The 22,067-nt window shown below is 29.0% G+C and overlaps 3 protein-coding genes across 3 annotated transcripts in view; 2 read left to right on the top strand and 1 right to left on the bottom strand.

The window, feature by feature from the left end:
• Positions 1-13,073, top strand: part of LOC100202332 (tolloid-like protein 1) — a 24,242-nt gene extending 11,169 nt beyond the window's left edge. The window contains exons 2-6 of the mRNA XM_065814331.1: positions 4,631-4,828; positions 5,524-5,732; positions 7,966-8,139; positions 12,280-12,636; positions 12,755-13,073. Coding sequence (XP_065670403.1) covers positions 4,631-4,828; positions 5,524-5,732; positions 7,966-8,139; positions 12,280-12,636; positions 12,755-12,828 — 1,012 coding nt within the window. The 3' untranslated portion in view covers positions 12,829-13,073. The remainder of the gene's footprint in view (positions 1-4,630; positions 4,829-5,523; positions 5,733-7,965; positions 8,140-12,279; positions 12,637-12,754) is intronic.
• Positions 13,074-14,982: 1,909 nt separating this feature from the next.
• Positions 14,983-15,639, top strand: LOC136088311 (uncharacterized). The gene has a single exon (XM_065812006.1). The coding sequence runs from the start codon at positions 14,983-14,985 to the stop codon at positions 15,637-15,639; it is 657 nt and encodes a 218-aa protein (XP_065668078.1).
• A 3,020-nt stretch (positions 15,640-18,659) lies between these two features.
• On the bottom strand, positions 18,660-19,675 carry LOC136088310 (zinc finger BED domain-containing protein 5-like). The gene is made up of 2 exons (XM_065812005.1): positions 19,473-19,675; positions 18,660-19,323 (listed from the first exon to the last, which is right to left on the bottom strand). Exons 1-2 carry the CDS (start codon positions 19,673-19,675, stop codon positions 18,660-18,662), a joined length of 867 nt encoding a protein of 288 aa, XP_065668077.1.
• Positions 19,676-22,067: the final 2,392 nt, after the last annotated feature.

Raw genomic sequence — 22,067 nt, 5'->3', positions numbered from 1 at the left:
TAATGGAGAATTTTGGCCATCATACCATTAGATCTACTTAGTTTCATTGCTAAGTCTTTACAGTGGCATAAAAAATTAAGATTTGAATCAATTTTTATACCAAGATATTTAATTGAGTTAGCAGGTTCAATTTTCTTGCCACTTAATCTAAAGTTCATATGTTTATAGATTTTTTTAAATTTGATTTAAAGATAACGGGTTCAGTTTTAATAGAGTTTAGAAAAAGTTTGTTGGAATGAAGCCACTGAACTAGATTGGCAAGATCGCGGTTAATGTGTTTGTTGATTTTTTTAAGGGATTTATTAATTAGCATTAGATTAGTATCATCAGCAAAGTGGTAAACAGTAGCAAACTTAGTAGATGTATGAAGATCATTAATATAAAGAAGGAAAAGTATAATGAACCCTGAGGAACAGTATTAGAACATTTTACAAGGGTAGATTTTAAGTCATTAATAGAAACAAATTGTGTTCTTTCGTTTAAATATGTAATAAACCATTTAAGTGGTATGTCTCTGATCCCATAATATTCTAATTTTTTCAACAAAATTGAATGATCTACTGTATCAAACGCTTTTTGTAAATTGACAAATACACCACATGCTAAATATTTATCATCAATTGCTTTTCTAATTAATTGAGTCATTTCAAAAAGAGCATCAGTTGTGTAGTGATTAGCATGAAATCCATACTCATGGGTATAAAGGCATTTAAATTTTTCAAGAAAAGCATAGAGCCTGTTATGCATTGCCTTCTCAAAGAGTTTACCTATATTAGAAAGCAGGGAGATGGGTTGGTAATTAATAAAATCTAGTAGAGAGCCTTTTTTAAATATTGGAATGACTTTAGCAACTTTAAAAATTTCAAGGAAAATACCACTTTTAAATGAGTTTTTTTACTACAGTACAGAAATTTAAAATAATGTGTGGGACAAGTTTAAGGGAAAATGTAGGTATGCTATTAGGACCAAGACTTTTTTAAGTTTTGAACATGTTTGTAATGAGACAAGATATTTCATTTTCAGTTACAGGATTAATAAAAAATGATTTTGCATTTGGAATGTTAAGAAAGTTGCTAAATACGCATTTAGGGGTATAGCTTTGCTAAATGGTTTGTTATGTATAGTTCTATAAAAATTATTAAATATATTAGATACGGCGATGTGATCAGTGATAAGATTTTGTTTAATTTAAGTTTAAAAAATTTATTGTGTGTAGAAGGTCAATTATTAATGATTTCTTTTATTCCCTTTCAGGTGTTTTTAATATTGTTCAGATTATTATTAAAATATGTAATAAAGCATGTTTTTTTGCTAAATTTTAATAAATTGCAAATTTTGTTTCTATAAAAGTTAAATTATGTAAATAATTCATTTTTATTATAAATACTTTTTTGTTTTTATAAACTTTTTATATAGTTTGTTTTTAGGTGAATTCAGGGTTGGCAAAAACCCGGGTTTTTTAAAAAAACCCGGCCCTGTGGGTTTTTTGGGGTTCTTTTTGGTAAATTTAGTTTTTTTTTTTTTTTTGTTGAATGATATTAAAAATTAATTTAATTTTCTTCTTTAACTTTGTTTAAAGTATATTTTATATAATGTTATTTAATATTTTATAACATAAATTTTTTAAATTACAACCATTTTGAAAAAGATTTTTAAGTATAATTTAAAACTGTAATAGAAAAGAAAAACAACCTTAATCTATATGCATTGATTTATTTTAGATTTAAAAGTATTATTTTATATAATTAAAAATGTCAATGAGAAATGGGAAAAAGAAGGCTGGAGAACGGGAGGAAGTAACTGAAGTTTTAATTAAACTTCAAATTTGAACTGGAAATTCAAATAAACAAACTTGTTTCTCCATAGAGCAACCTTGTTTATAAAGGTTCGTGTTAAAAAGTAAAAGAGTTGAGAGAGGGTTGTAACCACAATAAGGTAGCCTCTACTGTATTAGCCTCTACTATAGTAGTTACCCCCCAAGGTGAATTTAAATGAGTAGTAGTGGCCTGATAAGCCCACTACTACTTATTTAAATTCACCTTGGGAGGTAAATAACATAAAAGATTATAAAATCTTAATCTATAAAAATGTTTAAATAAAAATTGTGATCATGTATTTCCAAATATTGATTCAAATATTAGTAAACCTGCTCTGAGAGATGTTATTGTTGGTTATAATAGTTAATAATAATGCTTAATAATAATTTAGTTAAAAATAGTAGTTAATAATTAATTTAGTTAATAATATTATAGTTATAATGTTAATGTTGGTTATAATAGTTCATAAAATTATTTATTATCTTTAAAAAACCCAAAAAACCCATGTTACCAGGGTTTTATTGGATTTTATTGGGTGGGTTTTTTAATGCCAACCCTGACTGAAATAGATTTAAGTATTTTATATGTAATCAAAGGTTTTGTGATTAGATCCATATTAAAAATGCCCATTAGAAAAATCTTTTTTTTTCCGTTACTTAACTTTTCAAGTAGAGGAGTTAAGTGGAAAGAAGTAAATTCATGTTGATTCATTGAGGGATGACAATAAATGCAGCCAATAATTATATTTGGTTCACAAGGTTTTGCAATTTCAACAAAAATAAACTATATATTTAGAAGAGTAAATCATAAGATCATTGTGAACTACGTAATTTAAATTTGAGGGTTAGTATAAAAGTGCTCGACCTTTTTTAGCCTCAGTAGGACAACGCTCAATATTAAACCTGCTTATGTATATATCAGTTATATTTGTATTATTTATATATAAATTATATTCTGTAATACCTATTTCGAAGGGAAAATTATTAAGAGAGCTGATAAGACTACAGAGTTTGTCAATGTAGAATGGTAGAGAAGCGATGTTAAAATGAATATATAGTTCTGAATTAGGAAGCATAATTTTATTGAGATCAACAACGTCATAGTATTTGCAATTAACAAGACTGGGAAATTTATTTAAATCTTTAAAGATATTTTTATGATTACTTGGAGTCTCAAAAGGGTTTAATGAACTAGAAGATATATACTTGCATAACAATGTTGACTTAAGCTCCAAGTTGGAAATCGAGCTAAAGACCATACTTTTAGAACAACAGCTATGACAATACAAATCTGATGAATCATTCAAAAGAAGATTATAAGAGTGCGCAACAATATGGTTATGCTTTGCATGGACTCATGACTTACAGAGATCACATTGGATGACTCTTTGATTATCAGTTATATTTTTTATGACAAGTATTGCAGAGAGATTTAAATGCCATAATCTCTAGGGAAAATAATATATGTATATGCAGTATAAACTAGTTGAAGTGACTAAAGTGTGAAATAAAGATAAAAGAAATGCAAAGTAAAAGACTAAATTTAATAATTTAAAACTTGGGTAAACCATTGACGTGAGTAATCAAAAATAAATTATATATAATATTATTATAATATAACAATATAAAGAAATAAAAACAATGATAGAAAAAAGTCATTAACACTAAAGGTAACTAAATGCTAACAGTTATAAAAGTAAATACTCAAAATAAATTAAACTTTGACAAACCACGCACTAATATTAAAAGTAACTATGGCAACAAAAAATATTGAATGTAAAAAAATTAATAATATTAATATAACATACTGTATTAATAATATATACTAATAATAATATAACTACTGTTAACTGTTACCAATAATAATATTATTAACAAAGATACTAAAACAATAACAAATAAAAATAAGTTAATATTAAATAAGTTTATAAGAATATAATATTAAAAGTATATGTAATAAATAAAATAACTAGGTATCAAACGAGGACTAAAATGAATACAATTAACAATAAATATAATGTGAGAAAATAAATAATAATATAATGGCTGAAAAATAATAACTAATGAATTAGTGTAATCATGATTACAAATTTTATTTAGTAAAGAAAAAAGAAAAGTTATAAAAACAACTAATCTTCTAGCTCTACTTTTGCTTTTTCTTTTTTTTTTTTATATTTGGTTACTTATTGCTTCTTTTCGTTTCTTTCTTTTTATTTGTTTATTTACTTTCATTCTTTTCTTTTTTTATTTATTTTCTTTTTTATTTAATTGTTTTTTTTTTTCTTTTTTAAAATTCAAAGTTCTTTTTCTATTTTTTTTTCTCTCTTTCCTTTTTAAATGATTGTATATGTGCATGTTTTCTTTAAGTTAATTTATATGATCTTTGATGATTTATTTGTGTTTATAAAATAGATAATTAATATTTTTATATATAATTTGATTTTTTCTATATTTTTATATTTATTTTCACTTTTCTCTTTTACCGTTATAAAAAGGTGTCCGCCATTTGTGAAGGCCTACCAAATTATAAATAACTCTATCTTATGTACTTTATGATTTTTAATCATAAAGTACATAAGACGAACTTTAATCTAGATAGTTTTTATCAAAGTTTAAGGTCTGTAAAGCCTTTTTTGGCAACTTTGCCATTTTGTAACATAATGTTATATATATAATTTAAAATTTAAAATGTTTTTAGTGAATTTTAAGTAAATTGATGTTGTTTTTTTACAACTTAATATGTTTTTGTTGAATTTTTTATTTTTAGTTATTAACATTTGTTTTTATTTTAAGTTATTAACATTTGTTTTTTAGATGTAATTCTAGTAAAACATCTGTATCTCGGTTTTGTACGGGCAATATGAAAACATTGCCACATACTATATATGCAATAGATGGCTGCATAACAATTGAGTTCAGAAGTAGTAGAGGTCTCACTTCTAACTTCTTCTCTGCCAGTTATGAAACATTTACTATTGATACATCTTCACAATACAGCACAGGGTGTTCTAGGTATTGTTTTTTTGTTGTTGTTGTTTTGTTTAAAAAAAAAAATTAGTTGTTAATTAATTTACTATTAGTAACGTAATATAAATTTTTAATTTTATATTAGACAAAATTAAAAACAAATAAAGTATTGGGATAAAAAAAAAAAAGCAGTATACAAAGAGATTATATTCTAAGTATATTGTCAATGTATTTTTTTTGTCAGTCTCTTATGTCTGATACATGTAAAATGAAGCATGACTAAATATGCAATTACTATATATGGAAGTTCTTTAAGTTTGACTAATTTTTATTTAGTCTAAGCTTATACTACAAATACTGAATGGCTTAAAGGCTTGTATGACAGTACCTAGTCTATCTTGTAGATAAGTAATATGCTAGATAGCTAGCAATTAAACTGTAGCTAGATTGCTTGCTCCTAGCATTAATTTTAGCTCCAAAATTGAATTCAGATAAAAAGAATTTTTAGTTTATTATTTTGTGTGGCGTTTTTAAAGTTAATATAAATTTGCATCATTTTACTTTTATTTTTATTTAAACTTTATTTATACTTTTATTGCATATACTAATATAATATAATATTTTAATATAATATTTTAGTGACTTTTTTGATGACAGAAAGCAAGGATAGCTCTGTTGCTCTTTTTATGGTTTCCAATAGCTTTATAGCTATTGTGTTTTTTATGAGATTTCTTTTTTAGATTTTCCAAGTTAAAACGATACTCTGGAACAATTTTAAGTCCACTTTGGCCCAAACCATATAGTTTGTATAGATTTCCATACTCAAATGATTGTGAATGGGAAATAGAAGCTGGCAGTAACAAAGTAATAAAGCTAAATTTTATGCATTTTGATATTTACAACACGGATTCTACTGGAGTTTGTTACAATGATAAAGTTATTGTAAAAGGTAGTTATATTTATATATGGATAAATCTTTTATGGTGGTAAATTTTTAAAGTAGAATAACAGATAAGAATATCTCTGTTTTATTGTTATTTATTGATTAAAGAATTTATTGAGTAGTTTTAAGCAAAATTTTAAATGAGTTTTAATCATATAACAATATATAGATAACAATAGAGTTAATTATACACCTAGAAATGTATTAGTAACAATTATAAATATTGTATAATAAAAATTATATCAGCATATTATCATTAATATTTGATGTTCATTTGAAATCTAGAATAACTTTAAATAATCATAACACTTTTCATACTATCTTTTTCTGGCACAATGTTTGCATTTTCTTCTTTTTGATCGATTACTAGATTGTTTTTTCTGATAAAATTTTTCTATATAACTTTACAAGAAAAAGCTACCCATTTTAAAAACTCTGGTTCAAACTAGGTTTATCAAAATTGGGTTATTTATGGAGTAGAGCACATTGCAGTGTATTTGTTTTCGATTAAAGTTTGTACCACGATCTCTTACCTAGATAATCGGATTTTGACATCCTTAGTTCATACTGAGGTTTTTAATGATATTTTGCACTAGAAAGATACCTTTTAATGTTGCTTTTTAATGTTTTTGTTTTTGGTTCTTGAATGAGAAAGTGTAAAGTAAGACTCGTCATCATTAACTTTTTCATAATTTCAATGTCTTCCATATTTAGTCTTTGTTGTTAGTTTTTGGTTATCAGTTTTTTTTTAGTGTTTGACTTTTGTTAGGCATTATTATGCAGTTGGCATTTTACCCTTTTCAGTGACATCATTTCATTAAACATGGTTAAAACGTCAATGATTATTTTATTGGTATTTTTGTAATTTGTAAATTGGTTGGTACAATATTGATCGCAACAAACATCAGGAAAGTGTAGAAATTCTGTTTCGCCATTTTTTCTTGTATAGACTACAACAATGGTAATTGTTAGAAGAATAGTGGATTAAAATGTTTTTTGAAACATGCTATTTCGATGTTAGTATGGATTGGATGTAGTAAGCAACCGGGCTATGGCCGGGGATAGGTTTGATAATACATAGCCGCAACCGGGGCCAGGTTTATGACGAGGGCTGCATAAATATTGATAGATCCTATAAAAATGTTATTTTTATTTAAAATTTATGATATGAGTCATAATTAAAAACAATACTTTTATAGGATCTATTAATATTAATGCAGCCCTGGTCATAAACCCGGCCGGGGCTGCATTAAAATTGATAAATATAAAATATTGTTTTTAAATAAAATTCATGTCGTAAATTTTATTGGATCTATCAATATTTATGCAGCCCTGGACATAAACACGGCCCCGGTCACGGCTATGTGTTATCAAACCTAGCCCCTGTCGCTTACTAATTGGATGTAGGAATCAGAAGCTTGTGCTTTGCTTTAAATATTTGTCTTGAGCCTATTTTCTGTAATAAGTGATGCTGATGCAACTTTATTGGCTTTTTTGAAGTCGATGCTGCTAAATATTATCATAGAAATTGAAAATATCTACAAAAAACACCCTGTTACATCAGTCTGTACATGTGAAAGAAGATACACATCACAAGAAAGAGCATGGTTTGCAAAAGGAAAGTTTGAAAAATTATAACAAATTAGGTAAGAACAAAATGCTAAGCTTCCCACTCAGGTAAAAATATTTTTATATGTACTTTATACAGTCTTTATGGGAAGACTGTAGAAAGTACATATAAAAAATTTGTATCTGCTTTCAGAGTTAAAATCAGTAGGGTTTAACTTGAGTTTTCTAAAGTTTTTATTTTTAAATAAAAATTATTCAATGTACTGATTATTGTATAGTTTGAGTTATAAAATTGTAACAGTATTTAAATAGCTTATAGTAAATGATATGAGAATTAACAATATTTTGTCCTTGTTCCAAGAAAATGATTAACATTAAAGAATTTTTAACTTCTTTTACGATTATGTTTTCTAAAATCAGTTAACAACAGGAACTCTACCTAAAATTAAATAAAACAGTTATTGAAAACACTGATTACATATTTATGTCTTATCTATATCATATTATGTCTTATTACCAAACCTGGTTATGCCTTGCAACCAAAGTTAAAGTGGATCTGAAAATTCTGTAATGTAATCTTTCTAACTAGACAACTATAAATTCAGTTTGTATTTATGTATGTAATTTAATGTTCATGTTATTAAAATTATCTATTTCAATATTAATGTAGGTAAAAAATCTGATAAAACTTCTGAAAAAGAAAAATGGGGATTTTGTGGAAGAAAACCACCGTTCTCTATAACAACTGCTTATTATGAAGTTGATGTTGAAATGAAACTGTCTTCTTATACTAAGTCTTATGCAAGTCGAGGTTTTGTGGTTGGCTTTGTAGCATATAGTGATGGTAACCATTTTTATTGTTCTTTTAAATTTTTCTTAATCAAAACAACATTTTGGTAAAATTTTTATATTATGAACTATTATGTTTATTTTAAAATTCACATGTAAAAATACAACCATTTTTGTTTATGGTCATTAAAAAACAAAGATGGCTAAAAATTAATTGCCTAATTGTTGTAGAATACACCAATTGGACTTTGTAACACATCATTATGAAGCTTTAACGGTTTGGAAGATCAAGATCCTGCTGTAGGGGTAAGAATAGAAAAAGCATATCAGATTACCCGACTCTTTCCCTTTTCTACAAATACTATCATGGTCGCTCCTCAAAGGAACTATTATCTTTAGTTCCATTAACCAAATCTTATTCAGCTAAGTTGCATACTTTTACTTTTACCTCCCCTACTGCACCTGCATATTTATGCTCTAAAAACTTTTATTCAGCTGTATAACTTTGGAACTCTCTCCCATTTTCATATTTTCCCGAATCTTACAACCTTCAACTTTTCAAGTCTTTTGAATCATACAACTTTCAACTTTTTAAGTTTTTTGGGATTCACACAACAAAATCACACCACACCTGGTAACGTACATTGGGTGTATAAGTGACCAAAAATTATGGTACTTACCAACAACTTTTTAATTCCATATTCATTGACACTCTCTGAGCTTTAGAAGCAGTTACAACACCTTTTCGATAGCAAAACTAATTTTTATTTTAATTTAGACTTTTAATTTAGAGTTATTATCTTGGTTTGTTTTATATTCTTAGCTGGCATGTTTACTACTAAACCTCCCAAATAAAGTTTTGTTTTAGCTTTGGAACTGCAGTAAACAGAATGCTTGTTGGCATAATTTTTTTAAGAACAGAAGTAATATCATTAATATTTAATAATGGTACTTTATTATTTGATAGATGATTATACTTCTTTTTAGATGTTGCTATCAATTTTTGCTTCTTTTTACCTCTTTGGTAATAAGAATGATATATTTCCCACTAAAGATTTTTGATTTTAAAAGGTGCTACCTTAAGAGGTGTCAGCCATTTGCTTCTACTCTATAAATTGATTGCAAGTTTGAAACATGCCCGCCACACCATCTACACAGCTTTTATTTTAGCTTCTTTTTTTTTAAATACCACCACTGTTTTTGATTTGTATCATTGATAAATTCTGATTTTAATATACATTAGTTGCTACCTGTTAAATTATAATGCTAAAGTAGCTAAAGCCAGGCACATTTATACTAGCTGTAGTATAAATAGGAAGCACATAGTAGCTTTAACGTAGTATGCTTTTTGAGTTTTTATTATCACTCAAGTGTTTACATCAAAGTTCTGATGGGTTAAAAATTAGACCGTTAAATATATCTGGATATAACAACAAAGGTGGAATGTCATACCCTTTTGTTTGTCCTGCCAGCCATATAGAAATTTAAACAGATCAGTTATCTTTATGTCATTGAATTTTATTTTCAAATGATATTCTTTTGACATCATTCACATTTTCTCAATTGTTAGATTTATTGAAAATCGTCAATTTTGAAACCCATATAAAAAAACATGAAGGTTTCTAAGAAACTAAAAATAAAATATTTATGGTTTCTCAGAAAACAAAGATAAATACTTCAATGAGTTACACTTCGTGACACTTCGATTAGTTTCATTTAAATATACAATGTATTCAAGTACTATTAAAATTTAGCTGTTCAACTTGTTATAGTTAATGAAGCTATTCATGTTTATAACTACCCAATAATAAGGTAAACTGGGGTAAAGTGAACTGTTTTCGATATTTAAAGGAAAGTTATTCAGAAAAAAAGCCTAACATCTTGCAATTTTCAAAATTTATATCATTAAAAGTATTAGGTACAACGTGAAACAAAATACTAAGATTAAAAAGATTATTACAGTACTAAATGTATATTCAAAAAAAACATATTCACTAGTTCACTTTACCTCCACATTGGGGAAAAGTGAACTACTTCATTCTTAACTCTTCTGTGATCGCTATTTTTGATAAATTATTATTTTTATTTTGTATTTTGCCTTGCTGCTTGATCTTTTAAATCTTTTAAACGCATCTTCTGATTTGAGACACTCATTTTCATAGCATTTTTTTATTTTTTTTGTAGGTCGCTTGTTCTATGAACAAGCATCACCTTTTGTGGCCATTAATTGTTCTTTCACTATTTCTCTTATGATTTTATTTCCAGTAAAATAATCTACATCTGATAATAATAGTGGATTTATTTTTTCATTGTTTAAGTCTTTGTCTACTGATATTAGAGTTTTTTGTGAATTTTGTTTGTTTGTTGACTTCTCAATAAAAAATTTTTTACAAGTATTTTTCTGATTGACATTGGTGTTCAAAGTGATGTTTTGAGGGATGTTATTATCATAGCTATTTGTTTTTTGGGAAAAAAAGTGTTCATAGATTTCGGAAGGAGTTAACTTGTCAGATGCTATAGCAGATGGATCAAGGGGAAAGTTTCTGTTTTAGCAAATGATTTTACTAAATGAGTTGGCTCAAAAGAGGTTTCATAAAGTTTTTTTAATAAAGATGGAAAAACAGATTTCCCAATCACCTTCAGCCTTGACTCGGTTATACCAATTAGCCAGAATTTCACGCCATACATATTTAACTTGGCAAAAGATTCCCAAATCAAGTGGCTGTTGCAAATGTGAACAGTGTGCTTGCAAACACAAAATAGCTATATGATTTTCAATTGGTTTTTTGAACAGTTTCTAAAGATATATGGCTCATATGATCATCAAAGATAAACAATCAGCCAAATTAGGTGCATATGGTTGAAGGTTTACCTACTGAGAATTAGATATGTGATACCAAATTAGGTGCATATGTTTTCCTTCAAGATTTTTTTTTCTTAATGCAGTTTCTTGGCATTATTTCAATATATTATATTTCTGAAATTAATTTTAAGAAAATTACTAAAATAAATATTTATTTTAAGAGTAAACAATTTAGTTAAGTAATTATGATGTATATTTACAGTTCTACTGAAAGTATTTAATGAAAAAACATAACAAAATGAATAGTTCACTTTACTCTCATTAGACAGAAAATTGAGGGGTAAAGTGAACTAAATTGATTTACAAACTAAAAACTTAGCTGTTTTATATCATTATAAAAACTATAATTTTTGTGAAGCAGAACTATATTATATTTAAAATGTATATAAATAATATAACTGATATTCGCATTAATAACAACAAATCTTAAATTTAGTAAAACCTATTTCAAAGTTTGATAACGTAATTTTAAAACTTCCGTTAAACTCGTTATTTAAAATGGCTTTTTCATCAAAACAAAAGCTATATTTAAAATTTTTTTTGAAATTTTAAAATGTTGCATTAAGCAAAGATAGTGCTAAATTACTAAACAAAAAGTTTTTTAAACGTGATAATTTTTTAATTTAAAAAATAGTTTACTTTACCCCTAGTTCACTTTACCCCTAGTTCACTTTACCCCAGTTTACCCTTTATATATTAAATATACTGTAATAAACTTATATTTATAAAATGGGTAAAGTTATGTATAAAATAACACAGGGAAGCTCTTTATCATTTTATTCACTTATTGCTTTGTGTTTTCTTTTTTATAAAAGGTAACCACAAAATCTTTTAATAAAATTTGATTTAGTCAGATGGCTGGGTGAATAAAAATCAGCAATTGCTTTCACTCAGTAATTGGTCAACTTTGCGTTAATAAAATTTTCAGCGATTTTGCTTAAGTTTTTATTCACGTAATGCTGAGCAATTACTGAGTAAATTGCTTTACGTGAATAAAAATTTGAGCAGAATTGCTGAAGTTTCTATTCACGTAAAGCTGACCAATTACTTAGTAAAAGCAATTGCTCATTTTTATTCACCCGGCCTAGAGGGTTCGTTTGCCTTGGAGTTGCATTGATACTAACTTTTTTTTAAAGTGAAAAAATTTTGTTTAAACACCAGAAAGTGCATCTTGTTATAAGAAATTACTTTAACTCTTCCATAATGTCATACTTAGATTAAAAAATTGCATTATAAAAACCTGTCCGCACGTGTAAAAGCATATAATATGTATATTTATATTATTGAAATTATTATTATCTTTAAAAAAATTTATTACAAATTTTTTTTAAGATCAAGTTGACACGACGATAGCAGTGAAATGGCAATATATTTTTGGAATTATCATTGTTTTGGTTGTTATTTTAATAATAGGCGTTTTTTGTTATTGTTTGTATAAAAAAAGACAAGCTGCTTCTTCACAAGCCGTAAATCAAGGTTTTGTTCCAATACCAAATAACTATCCAAAGTCTAATACATATCCTCAACAGTATGTATATCCACAACCACAGGTATACCCAAATCAAACAGCATATTCACAACAGCAGTTGTATTCGCAACAGCAGTATCAAAGTGGTTATCCGTCACAATATCCTGGTGCTCAGGAGATTAACCAACCTAACATGTATCCTTATAATCATCCAAACCAAGGTATATAAAATATTTTGAAAAGATTTAGTTTAATTTTTCTAAATGATTTGTAATTTTTTTTTTTAATCAAATATTTTATAAACAAATATCGATCTATCAAATTTTGCTGTAAATATAGGATTCCGTGAACCTCGACCTCCGCCTCCATATCAAAGTGGTTCTCAGCAATTGCCCTATCAACCACCACAGTAATTGTGTTTTTTAAATATATTGTTGGTTAAAAACAATTACTTGAAACCAAAAAATGTGACAGTTTGTTTTATTATCTATTCTATATTTATTCTTTGTTTTGTATATTGTTCTTAAAAAGAAAGTCTTTATATTTGTAAATATACATTTTCAACTGTATTTATTTTTGATAATTTATTTTTAAAAAATCTATAAATGTTAATACTTGCAAACATTTGATGATGATAAAAATATATTTTCTTTTAAAACCTTTTTCCATTCGAACGCCTCGGCCTTATCATGTGTATGATAGGGGGAAGTGGGTAGAAAGCTGTGTATGTGTATGATAGTTGGAGGGTGTAGAAAACTGTTTGGTACGCTTGTGCCAAAAACTCGACTATGGAATCTTGTAAAATTTATTAACCTAATTTTTTGGCCTCATTTATAAAGTCATTTTACTTTATGATAAATATTTTTTTGCTATATACTATATAACACATGGTGTTTTACACAATGTGATGTATAGTATATAGCATATATTTTATTGCATGGAGATAACTCTTGGAGCAGAGCATGAATACAAGCCAGTTTAAGCAGGTAATTTCATTGTACGTTTTATGTAATAGTTAAGTTGTTTATCTAAAAACCTTTGTAATTTACTCATGATTCACTTAGATATTTGGGCACCCAAAAATTTTTTTTTAAAAACAGAGATTTTAAAAAAGTAGCAAAAGTTCTCATATTACCCAGACCACTTTATAGGGGAGAGTGGCCCATTATGGACCGTCCCCTTTTATGAACCACCGATGAAACAAATAAATGCGATTTTATTTTTAAATTTTGGAAACGTAGCATTAAAGAGTGATTTCCGTTCAGTTAAATCGCATTTCAATGATGGCGGTCAGCAAGATTACTTCAAAAAGGTAAGTTAATATTTTATTTGGTTATTTTTTTCTAAAAGTACACTCGCTTTTTTTTGTGTGTCATTCTACAAATAAATGAACCAGGACAATGCTTTTATGCTAAATGGAAAGCTTTTTCATTTCATATTTTACTAAATACAAGCGTGTTGCTCCAAATGACATCGTTTTGGTTTTATTTAGTAAAATTAGATGCCCATGTGGTTCTCCCAATATGGACCAACTGCTGTCCCTAAAATGGACCAGTGGTTCAAGATGAGAAACTGTAGTCCAAGTTCTTATACTCTTGGATGTTATCATTTTATCATAGGCTATTAATAAATTAAATTATCTTAATCTTATGTTTTATTTTAATCTTTGATTATTATTAGTAATTGAAATTTGACTAGACTATAGCCAGACTATAGAATCTATAATAGATTATAATTATTTAGTTATAGTAATTATAGATCTACTAAGTATTTACTATTACTATAATTGAGTTATTAAATTTAAATTAGATAATTATATAATAATATAAGTTAAGATATAATTATAAGGCTAAGGGTCTAAAAAGAATTAAGAATCATTATTAATATTATAGTATTATTATAGTTATAGGCTATAGGCCTAATGATTAAAATTAAATTAATAATAATAATAATAGCCTATTAATAATAATAAATAATGATAAATATTTATTAAGTATTATATTTGTAGTGGTAGATTGTAGTGGGTAAATTTAGACAAATTTATTTCTTCAACGTGCTATTGAGGCGTACAGAAATGGTGATATTGGCTTGAACAAATGTGCAGCCACATACGGCATCTCCAAAGCAAATCTGAAGAGGCATTTTGATAATGCTAACAAGTTTGCTAACGGCTTTAAAAAGCTAAGCAGAAGTGCTATCCTTCCTGCGGATGTTGAGCTAGAAATACACAACCTAGTTTTAAAATTGGAGGCCATGTTTTTCGGAATGTCGAGGAAAGATTTAATGACTCTGGCATTTGAAGTTGCAGAACACAAGGGTTTAAATCACCCATTCAATAAGGATAAAGGTCAAGCTGGGAAAAAGTGGTATTACAAATTTTTAACCAGGTTCCCTGACCTCTGCCTCCGCCAACCAGAAGCTACTTCCATGTCGCGAGCCAGCGGCTTCAACCTGGGGGATGTTGACAGGTTTTTTAATTTACTAGAAAATTTAATAAAAGATCATTGCCTCAAGGCCAATAACATTTACAATATTGATGAATCTGGTATTTCAACCGTGCAAAAGAAATGCCAGCGCGTGCTTGGTCTAAAAGGCAAAAACAGATAGGTAGCATAGCCAGTGCAGAAAGGGGTGTTAACACAACAGTTGTCTGTTGCGTAAATGCTGGTGGAACACATTATGTTCCACCAATGATTATATTCAAAAGAAAACGGGTTCCTAATGAACTGGGAGATGGTGCACCAGAAGGCAGCATTGTAACATGTTCTGTTATGTTCATCAGTCATGTGAAGCCAACAAAAGATGATAAGGTTTTACTTATTTTAGATGGCCACAAATCCCTTACTAAAAATCTTGAGGCAATTCAGCTTGCCATTGACAACAATGTCATAATGTTGTCACTTCCACCTCACACAACACACAAACTGCAGCCTCTGGATAAAGCTTTTTTTAAGCCCTTTCAAGTCTACTACGACCAGGAGGTGGAAAAATGGCTGAGACTAAATCCAGGACGTTCAGTGAGTTCATATCAGGTGGCCAATCTTTTTCATCTGGCATATGCAAAGGCTGCTACCATGTCAACAACAATTAATGGTTTTGCATCGTGTGGAATTTGGCCATGCTCACGAGATGTTTTTAAACCTCAGGATTATGCGCCATCATTCGCTTCTCAAGCAGGAGACCGCGAGACCATGCTGTCTTCACCACTTACATCAGGGACATAACCAGTACAAGCCCAGGAAGCTTCGATACCAGCATTGGTATGTGTAACTAGACCAACACAAGACCAGGAGGGTGTACCACCACTTCCAGGCATATTGCATGAGATGGTTCCAAAACCAACAACTTATGTGACCCACCCAGTGTCACTGGCTCTTGAAACGTCCCATTCCAAAACAGTTCTGCTACAGGTGCTGGAAAATTTTCTGCTCATCCCAATTTACTCTGATGGGAAATGTTTTTTTAGGTCAGTTGTTGTGTGCACAACACCAGATCTTCAGTCAGCTCAGCAATTAAACGGCAAGCTGGTCAGTCCACTGCTTCATCTGAAGGAAACTGCTATGGCTGACTCACTTCGTAATCAGCTTATTACCCATTTGATATCTAATTTGGAAATATTGTCTGTTGACATGCACGGGGATGCCTTAAATGCTGACCAACCCTAGCATCTTCACTTTAACTTGTTAGAAGAGCGTATTGTTCACATTGCCAAACCAGACTCGTTTGTGGGAGAATGGGAGATAAATCAGATCTCCTGTCTTCTGAAAACAAAAATTGTGATTCACAATGCAAACAGGAATGTGCTGATGTATAGTGAAGAACATAATGGTAACCCCATCACAGTGAAGTACACCATGTTTGAAAATAACTCTGGGCACTATGAGGCACTAATTTTTTACATCCGGGCTTTGTCTCCATTTCAGAGACTGGTCCCTGTTCTTCCCCCAAAGGGTGCAGGCAAAAGGAAGTGTCGCAAAGAACAGTCAGTAATTCTTACTTCAAGTCCATATAAAAAGCTGTTCCTACAGGAAAGTCCAAAAACAAACACAAAAGTTAAAAAGTCCAAAAACACAAAAATAATTAAAGAAAAAGTAGTAAAGAAATGTAAGAAACCCAAAATGAATTCAACAACTAGTACCAGTATTTTAAATGAAAGTTCATGGCTTTGTTTTATGTTTGGAGAATGTAACATAGAAAATATGATATGCTGTCGATCCTGCAAAAGATTGGCACATTAAGAATGCGCAGGAACTTCAGATTGTGACTCTATTTGTGAACTTTGTAAATAAATTTTGAAATATTATTACACATCAGTATTCATGTTTTTGTGTGTGCTAAATGTTAAAATAGTAAAACACTTTATAAATAAAACTGAGTGTATGCATACATGTGCATGAGACTGGTAGAATAAGAATCAAATAAATGGTGACTGGCTTAAACCTAATAACTTTTTTTTTTTTTTACAAAAAGGACATCTAAAAACCTGTTAAAAATTAGAAGCTTACATACTCTTGAGTATTTATATTCTAATAATTCTATCTTTAGTGTGTATATAATTTGTTTAAATGACCAAGTCAAACCGTTTATAACTAGTCCATAATAGGAACCTCAATGGTCCATATTTGGAGCACAAGCTTAAAGTACCCCCAATATGGACCACTTACGTTTTTGACACATTTTATAATTATTAATAAATCAACCACTACAAGCTTCATATAATATGTTCAGCTGAAGGTAAGAAGTGGTTTACAATATAAAAGTTAACTATTTAAGCAAAAGTGAGTGAATTATACACTCTGCAACAAAAGTGGTCCATAATCGGCGACTTTCCCCTATGAGCACTTTAAATTAGCTCAAAAAAATAACATTAGATAAAAATTTTGTTTGCTTTTGTAACTATTTAATCTGAATCTTTACCTTGTTTTGCAGATAATGATGGGTTCTATAAAGATTTGCTAAAGTTTGTAGAACAACATTATTGGGAAGATGGTTTCAAGGATTCGCTACTTATAAACTCGTACTTAGTTAAAAAAATGTAACGTATTTCACAATTATCAGTTGTTTCTCAGCGTAAGCGTTTACGATGACCGCACTTGGATTCTGCTGTCAATGGTTCAATATGCCAGTTAACTCTATCATTATAATTTTCATTTAGAAATGTTGAATGCAATCAGAACGTGTTCTTCTGGCTGTTAAGGTGTCTAAATTAGGAAGGTGCAAGCGTTCTTAATAGCGAAATTTTTTCGACTGTGAGGTATTTTTGTAGCTTTTTTCTAAATGCGCTCAATGCGTTTTACTGATGATTTTGAATAATCATTTCACACTGGAGTTACAAATTCTGAATGCGGTCTGATAAATTGTGCATAATTTCTTCTATAGTTTGTTGTCTGTACTGATAAATTTTTCATCCATTCTTATATGTTATTAGTTTTAAATGCAATTTCGGAAGCGTGTGTGTCCCACTTGCTATTCGAAATAATGGTAATGCCGAGATCATGCTCCTTTTTTAGATTTCAAAATATTTATTGTAGTTAAAGTTGCAGCATCAAACATAAAGTAAATTTTTTTTTTAACCCGTATGCATCCCTTTGCATTTTTTGTAGTTCAGCTTCATGTCCCATTTTTCAGACCACTCCGTAATAGCTTTTAAATCTAGCTGTAGCTTGTCCGAATCTAAAGCATCTTTAATTTGAACAACACTAAAAATAAAAGCAATAAAAAGGTTATTGTAGATAAGATTTCAATCACATTAATACGTTACGATAAAGTTATAGATCAGCGGTTCTCAATCTTTACATTGCCGCGACCCTTTTAATACAACCCCTATGATATAGCAACCCCAACTGTAAAATTATTTACGCTCATAGGCCTAAGTAACTGTACTTTTGCTATTGTTATAATATAAAATTATATATAGCAATATAAATTTCCGCATATACAGGAATTATTTTCATTGTGAAAAACTGAACATAGCTAAAGTTTTATGTTTAATCACAAAACAATATGTATTTACGTTCGAAATAGATTTCTAATTATAATTAAATTACAAGTAAATGACTTTATCTTTATGACTTGCATTTATATTTACTTTTCTATATCACGTATTCATCATATTCATGTTGCATACTTATGGGAAAATTTGAAAGGCATGACGTATTATGGATAACACTCTCATTTACAATACACTGCAAATGACTATATTCCTGCAATATTCTTGCGACAATATGTGCACAAAATGTCAATGTCAGTGCGAAGGTTTAGCTTGTTTATGTTTCACCAGATCAGAAATTATTTGGGCAGTCTTTGCAAGAGCACAACGAAGGTCATCTTCTGCATTAAGTCTATTTCTGTATTTAGACTTGATAACTAACTGGCTGGAAAACCCTGTTTTGCAAAGATACGTTGTTGAAAATGGAAGAAAAAGGCGCAACACAATCTCAGACAGAACAGGATATGGTTGCAAACACTTGATCCAAAGCTGTGTAACTGACATTAAAGATAAATCATTTTTCGCTGCATCGCTACTTATGAGTTCAATAAACTCTTCCTGCGATGTCTCAGGAACATCTTCAACTTTAACTGTGAATGGATTTCTGGCAAGTGCAAACGGGATGTTAAGTAGATTTGGAAAGTATGATGAAATTTCGTCCGCAAGCATGTGCAAATGTTCTTTCACAGAAATTATCATTGTATTCCGTTTGTCAGGCTCAATGCTATTTTTTTCATAGAATGCAGATAAGGTTTCATTCAATTTTGTTTGCCATAGCTGAAGTTTCATTTGGAAGGATTGAATTTTTTCAGATAAATCAAGGCATGTTGTATTTGGTCCTTGCAGTGATAAATTTAACTCATTCAAGATGGCAAAAATGTCAACAAGATAGGCTATTTTCTGTAATTTACTTTCATCGCTTCGTAATTTATTTTCATATTTTCCAATAAGATATTATAATTTTTCAGAAGTGAACTAACTTTGTCAAATACATAACGTGCAGTAGTAGTAGTTTCAAGAGAATTGCAAAAGAGAAATTCGTCTTTAAAATCGCCATCATTTATATACCTCACGTAAACCAGTAATTGTGAACAATTTGCAACGTCTGTAGATTTATCAAGTTGGATGCTAAATATTGGAAGTGGAGCAGCTTTAATTTCCTGGAATATCTGATCAATAATATCAGCAGACATGTCAGCTATTCTCCTGTGAACAGAATCGTTAGACAAGGAAATTGCATTCAGTTTAGTAACATATTCGGTTCCAATCATAACTCTAATGTTTTCATAGATTCGGCTGATAGAACTTCATAACAAATAATGCACTGGGGTTTCTCAACTCCTGCTGTAACTATTGAAGTAAAACCATACCGTAAAAAATCGTCATTATATTTTCTTTTGTTAACGTTCTTTTCTTCGAGATCCAGTTTCATGGGGTTTTCTATAATGCAAATATTAGTTTCTATAATAGACAAAAAAATTTTAAAAAATGATGTGTTACTAATTAGACATGACAGTGTTTATAAATTGCACTGCACCACGACGTACGTTAATCTTCGCCATAGAATAGATGACATAGAAATAATGTTTATGAAATCATTAGTTAACATAGAAGAAGATGTTATAGTTAACATAGAAGAAAATTATTTTCTTCTTTTTAGTCGGATAGAAAAACGTGGATTTTTAAATTTTTTGATTTACACAAATATTATTTTCTCCTTTTTAGTTGTAACTGTAATGCATTTATATAGAACTAAATAATATTTTTTTTTTTTCAATTTCCTTATCTAATGATTCTGTTCACAGAAGAATAGCTGACATGTCTGCTGATATTATTGATCAGATATTCCAGGAAATTAAATATGCTCCACTTCCAATATTTAGCATCCAACTTGATAAATCCACAGACGTTGCAAATTGTTCACAATTACCGGTCTAAAAAAAAAAAATAAACTAACTCTAAATATTGTTTACGAATTTTTTTAACTTCCATATTTTATTTGCAATTGTTCATGACGTTGTGAAACATTACCATTGGATAATATTTGTTAAAACTGAAATGTGATTGGTTAACTTTAAACATAATAATTACGCGGTGTTTTATAGAAAAACGGTTTGTGTCCGGAAAGTAAGTTAAGAAAAACGTGGTAAAAATAGTAACAACTGTCGTACCTCATACTCGCGAAGGTGCCCACCAAGAAGTTGATATATATAGATCGTGAATTTCTAACACTTTTATTGAAACCTCTCCACTGTTATAGATGACTTTGCAAAAAATAAAGCAAGAAAAAAGTTTATATAAAAAGTTGTTATTTTATTTTTGAACTCTCCAAAGCTACTTTTCCACCAAAAATTAAACGGGAATTAAATAAATTGGTTTAAATTACCAAATAGGTTTAATTAGTTTTAAGACGGAATGATGCATAGTTTTTTTAAATTAAGCAGCATTTTTGGATGGGGTAATGTATATAATTCAGTGTGTTTTGTGCTGTTAAGAATCTAATACTTACGCAACAATGAAAAATAAAAATTAGTATAAATTAGAAATCTAACTGTTTCTGGATTCATTTTGCTATGAATTCCTTAGATAGATCGTTTAGGATTCCGATAGGATCTTTAGAATTCCTATAGGTTTTATAGGAAACCTAGAGGACCTATGGGACTGCAATAGGGATCCTATTGTAATCTTATAGGACCTATAGGGTTGCTATAGGACTAATATAATTCCTATAGGTATCTGATAGGTTTTATAGGAATCCTATTGCAATTTCATAGGTCCTATAGGATTTATATATGTGTCCTATAGGTTTTAAAAGATTTATATAGGACTTACGGCATACCTTTTTGATTCCTAATGCACTACTATAGATTCTATAGGATTCAAACATGTAACCTTTAGCTGCTATAGGATTCCTATAGGAACAATATGATACCTATAGGAATGCAACTCCAACCCTTTAGGTCTTATAGGATTCAAATAGGAAGAATAAAACTGTTACAGTGTTAATAGTGTAATCCTATATAAACTATATAATTTCTACAAGATTTATAGGACTCCGATAAAAATAAACTAATATCCTTAAGAAAGTAATTATCTTTAATAAGCCCTATTAGATTTTATAGGCTTTTTAAATGTACTTTCTCACTGTAAATTTATGGTCAATCAACATTACAACGTATATTTGTTCTGCAATTTCAAGCAAATAAAACCTTATGGAATTTGATAAACTCCATTAAGTTTTAATTTCCTTAACTTTTTATTAATTATGTTAATAGCCAATATATTTTCAGAGATGAAGTGGCGTTGAAGTTTACTTCGATCATAAACTTAATTTTGTTTTAAATAGCCAACAGCGCTTCGAAAAGCATGGCATATTCATACCTTTAAAAATTAATAATGGTAAAATAAATTTCGATTCATTTTAAAATAATGTTGCTTTCGCAAAGTGTATATAAGACTTTTAAGGTGGAATGCAAGAAGCGAACTTGAGACAAGTTCGACTTTACATTGTAACCAATAGCGGCAGAGTATTTTTTGAGGGGAAAACCCATACTCTGCCGCTATGGTTACAATGTAAAGTTCAACTGGTTACAATGTAAAGTTCAAGTCGAACTTGACTCAAGTTCGCTTCTTGCATTCCACCCTAATAGTCAGTTGAAATAT

This window comes from Hydra vulgaris, chromosome 12 (genome assembly GCF_038396675.1).
Source record: "Hydra vulgaris chromosome 12, alternate assembly HydraT2T_AEP".
Classification (NCBI taxonomy): Eukaryota; Metazoa; Cnidaria; class Hydrozoa; order Anthoathecata; family Hydridae; genus Hydra; species Hydra vulgaris.
This window is presented reverse-complemented; position numbering and strand designations above follow the sequence as displayed.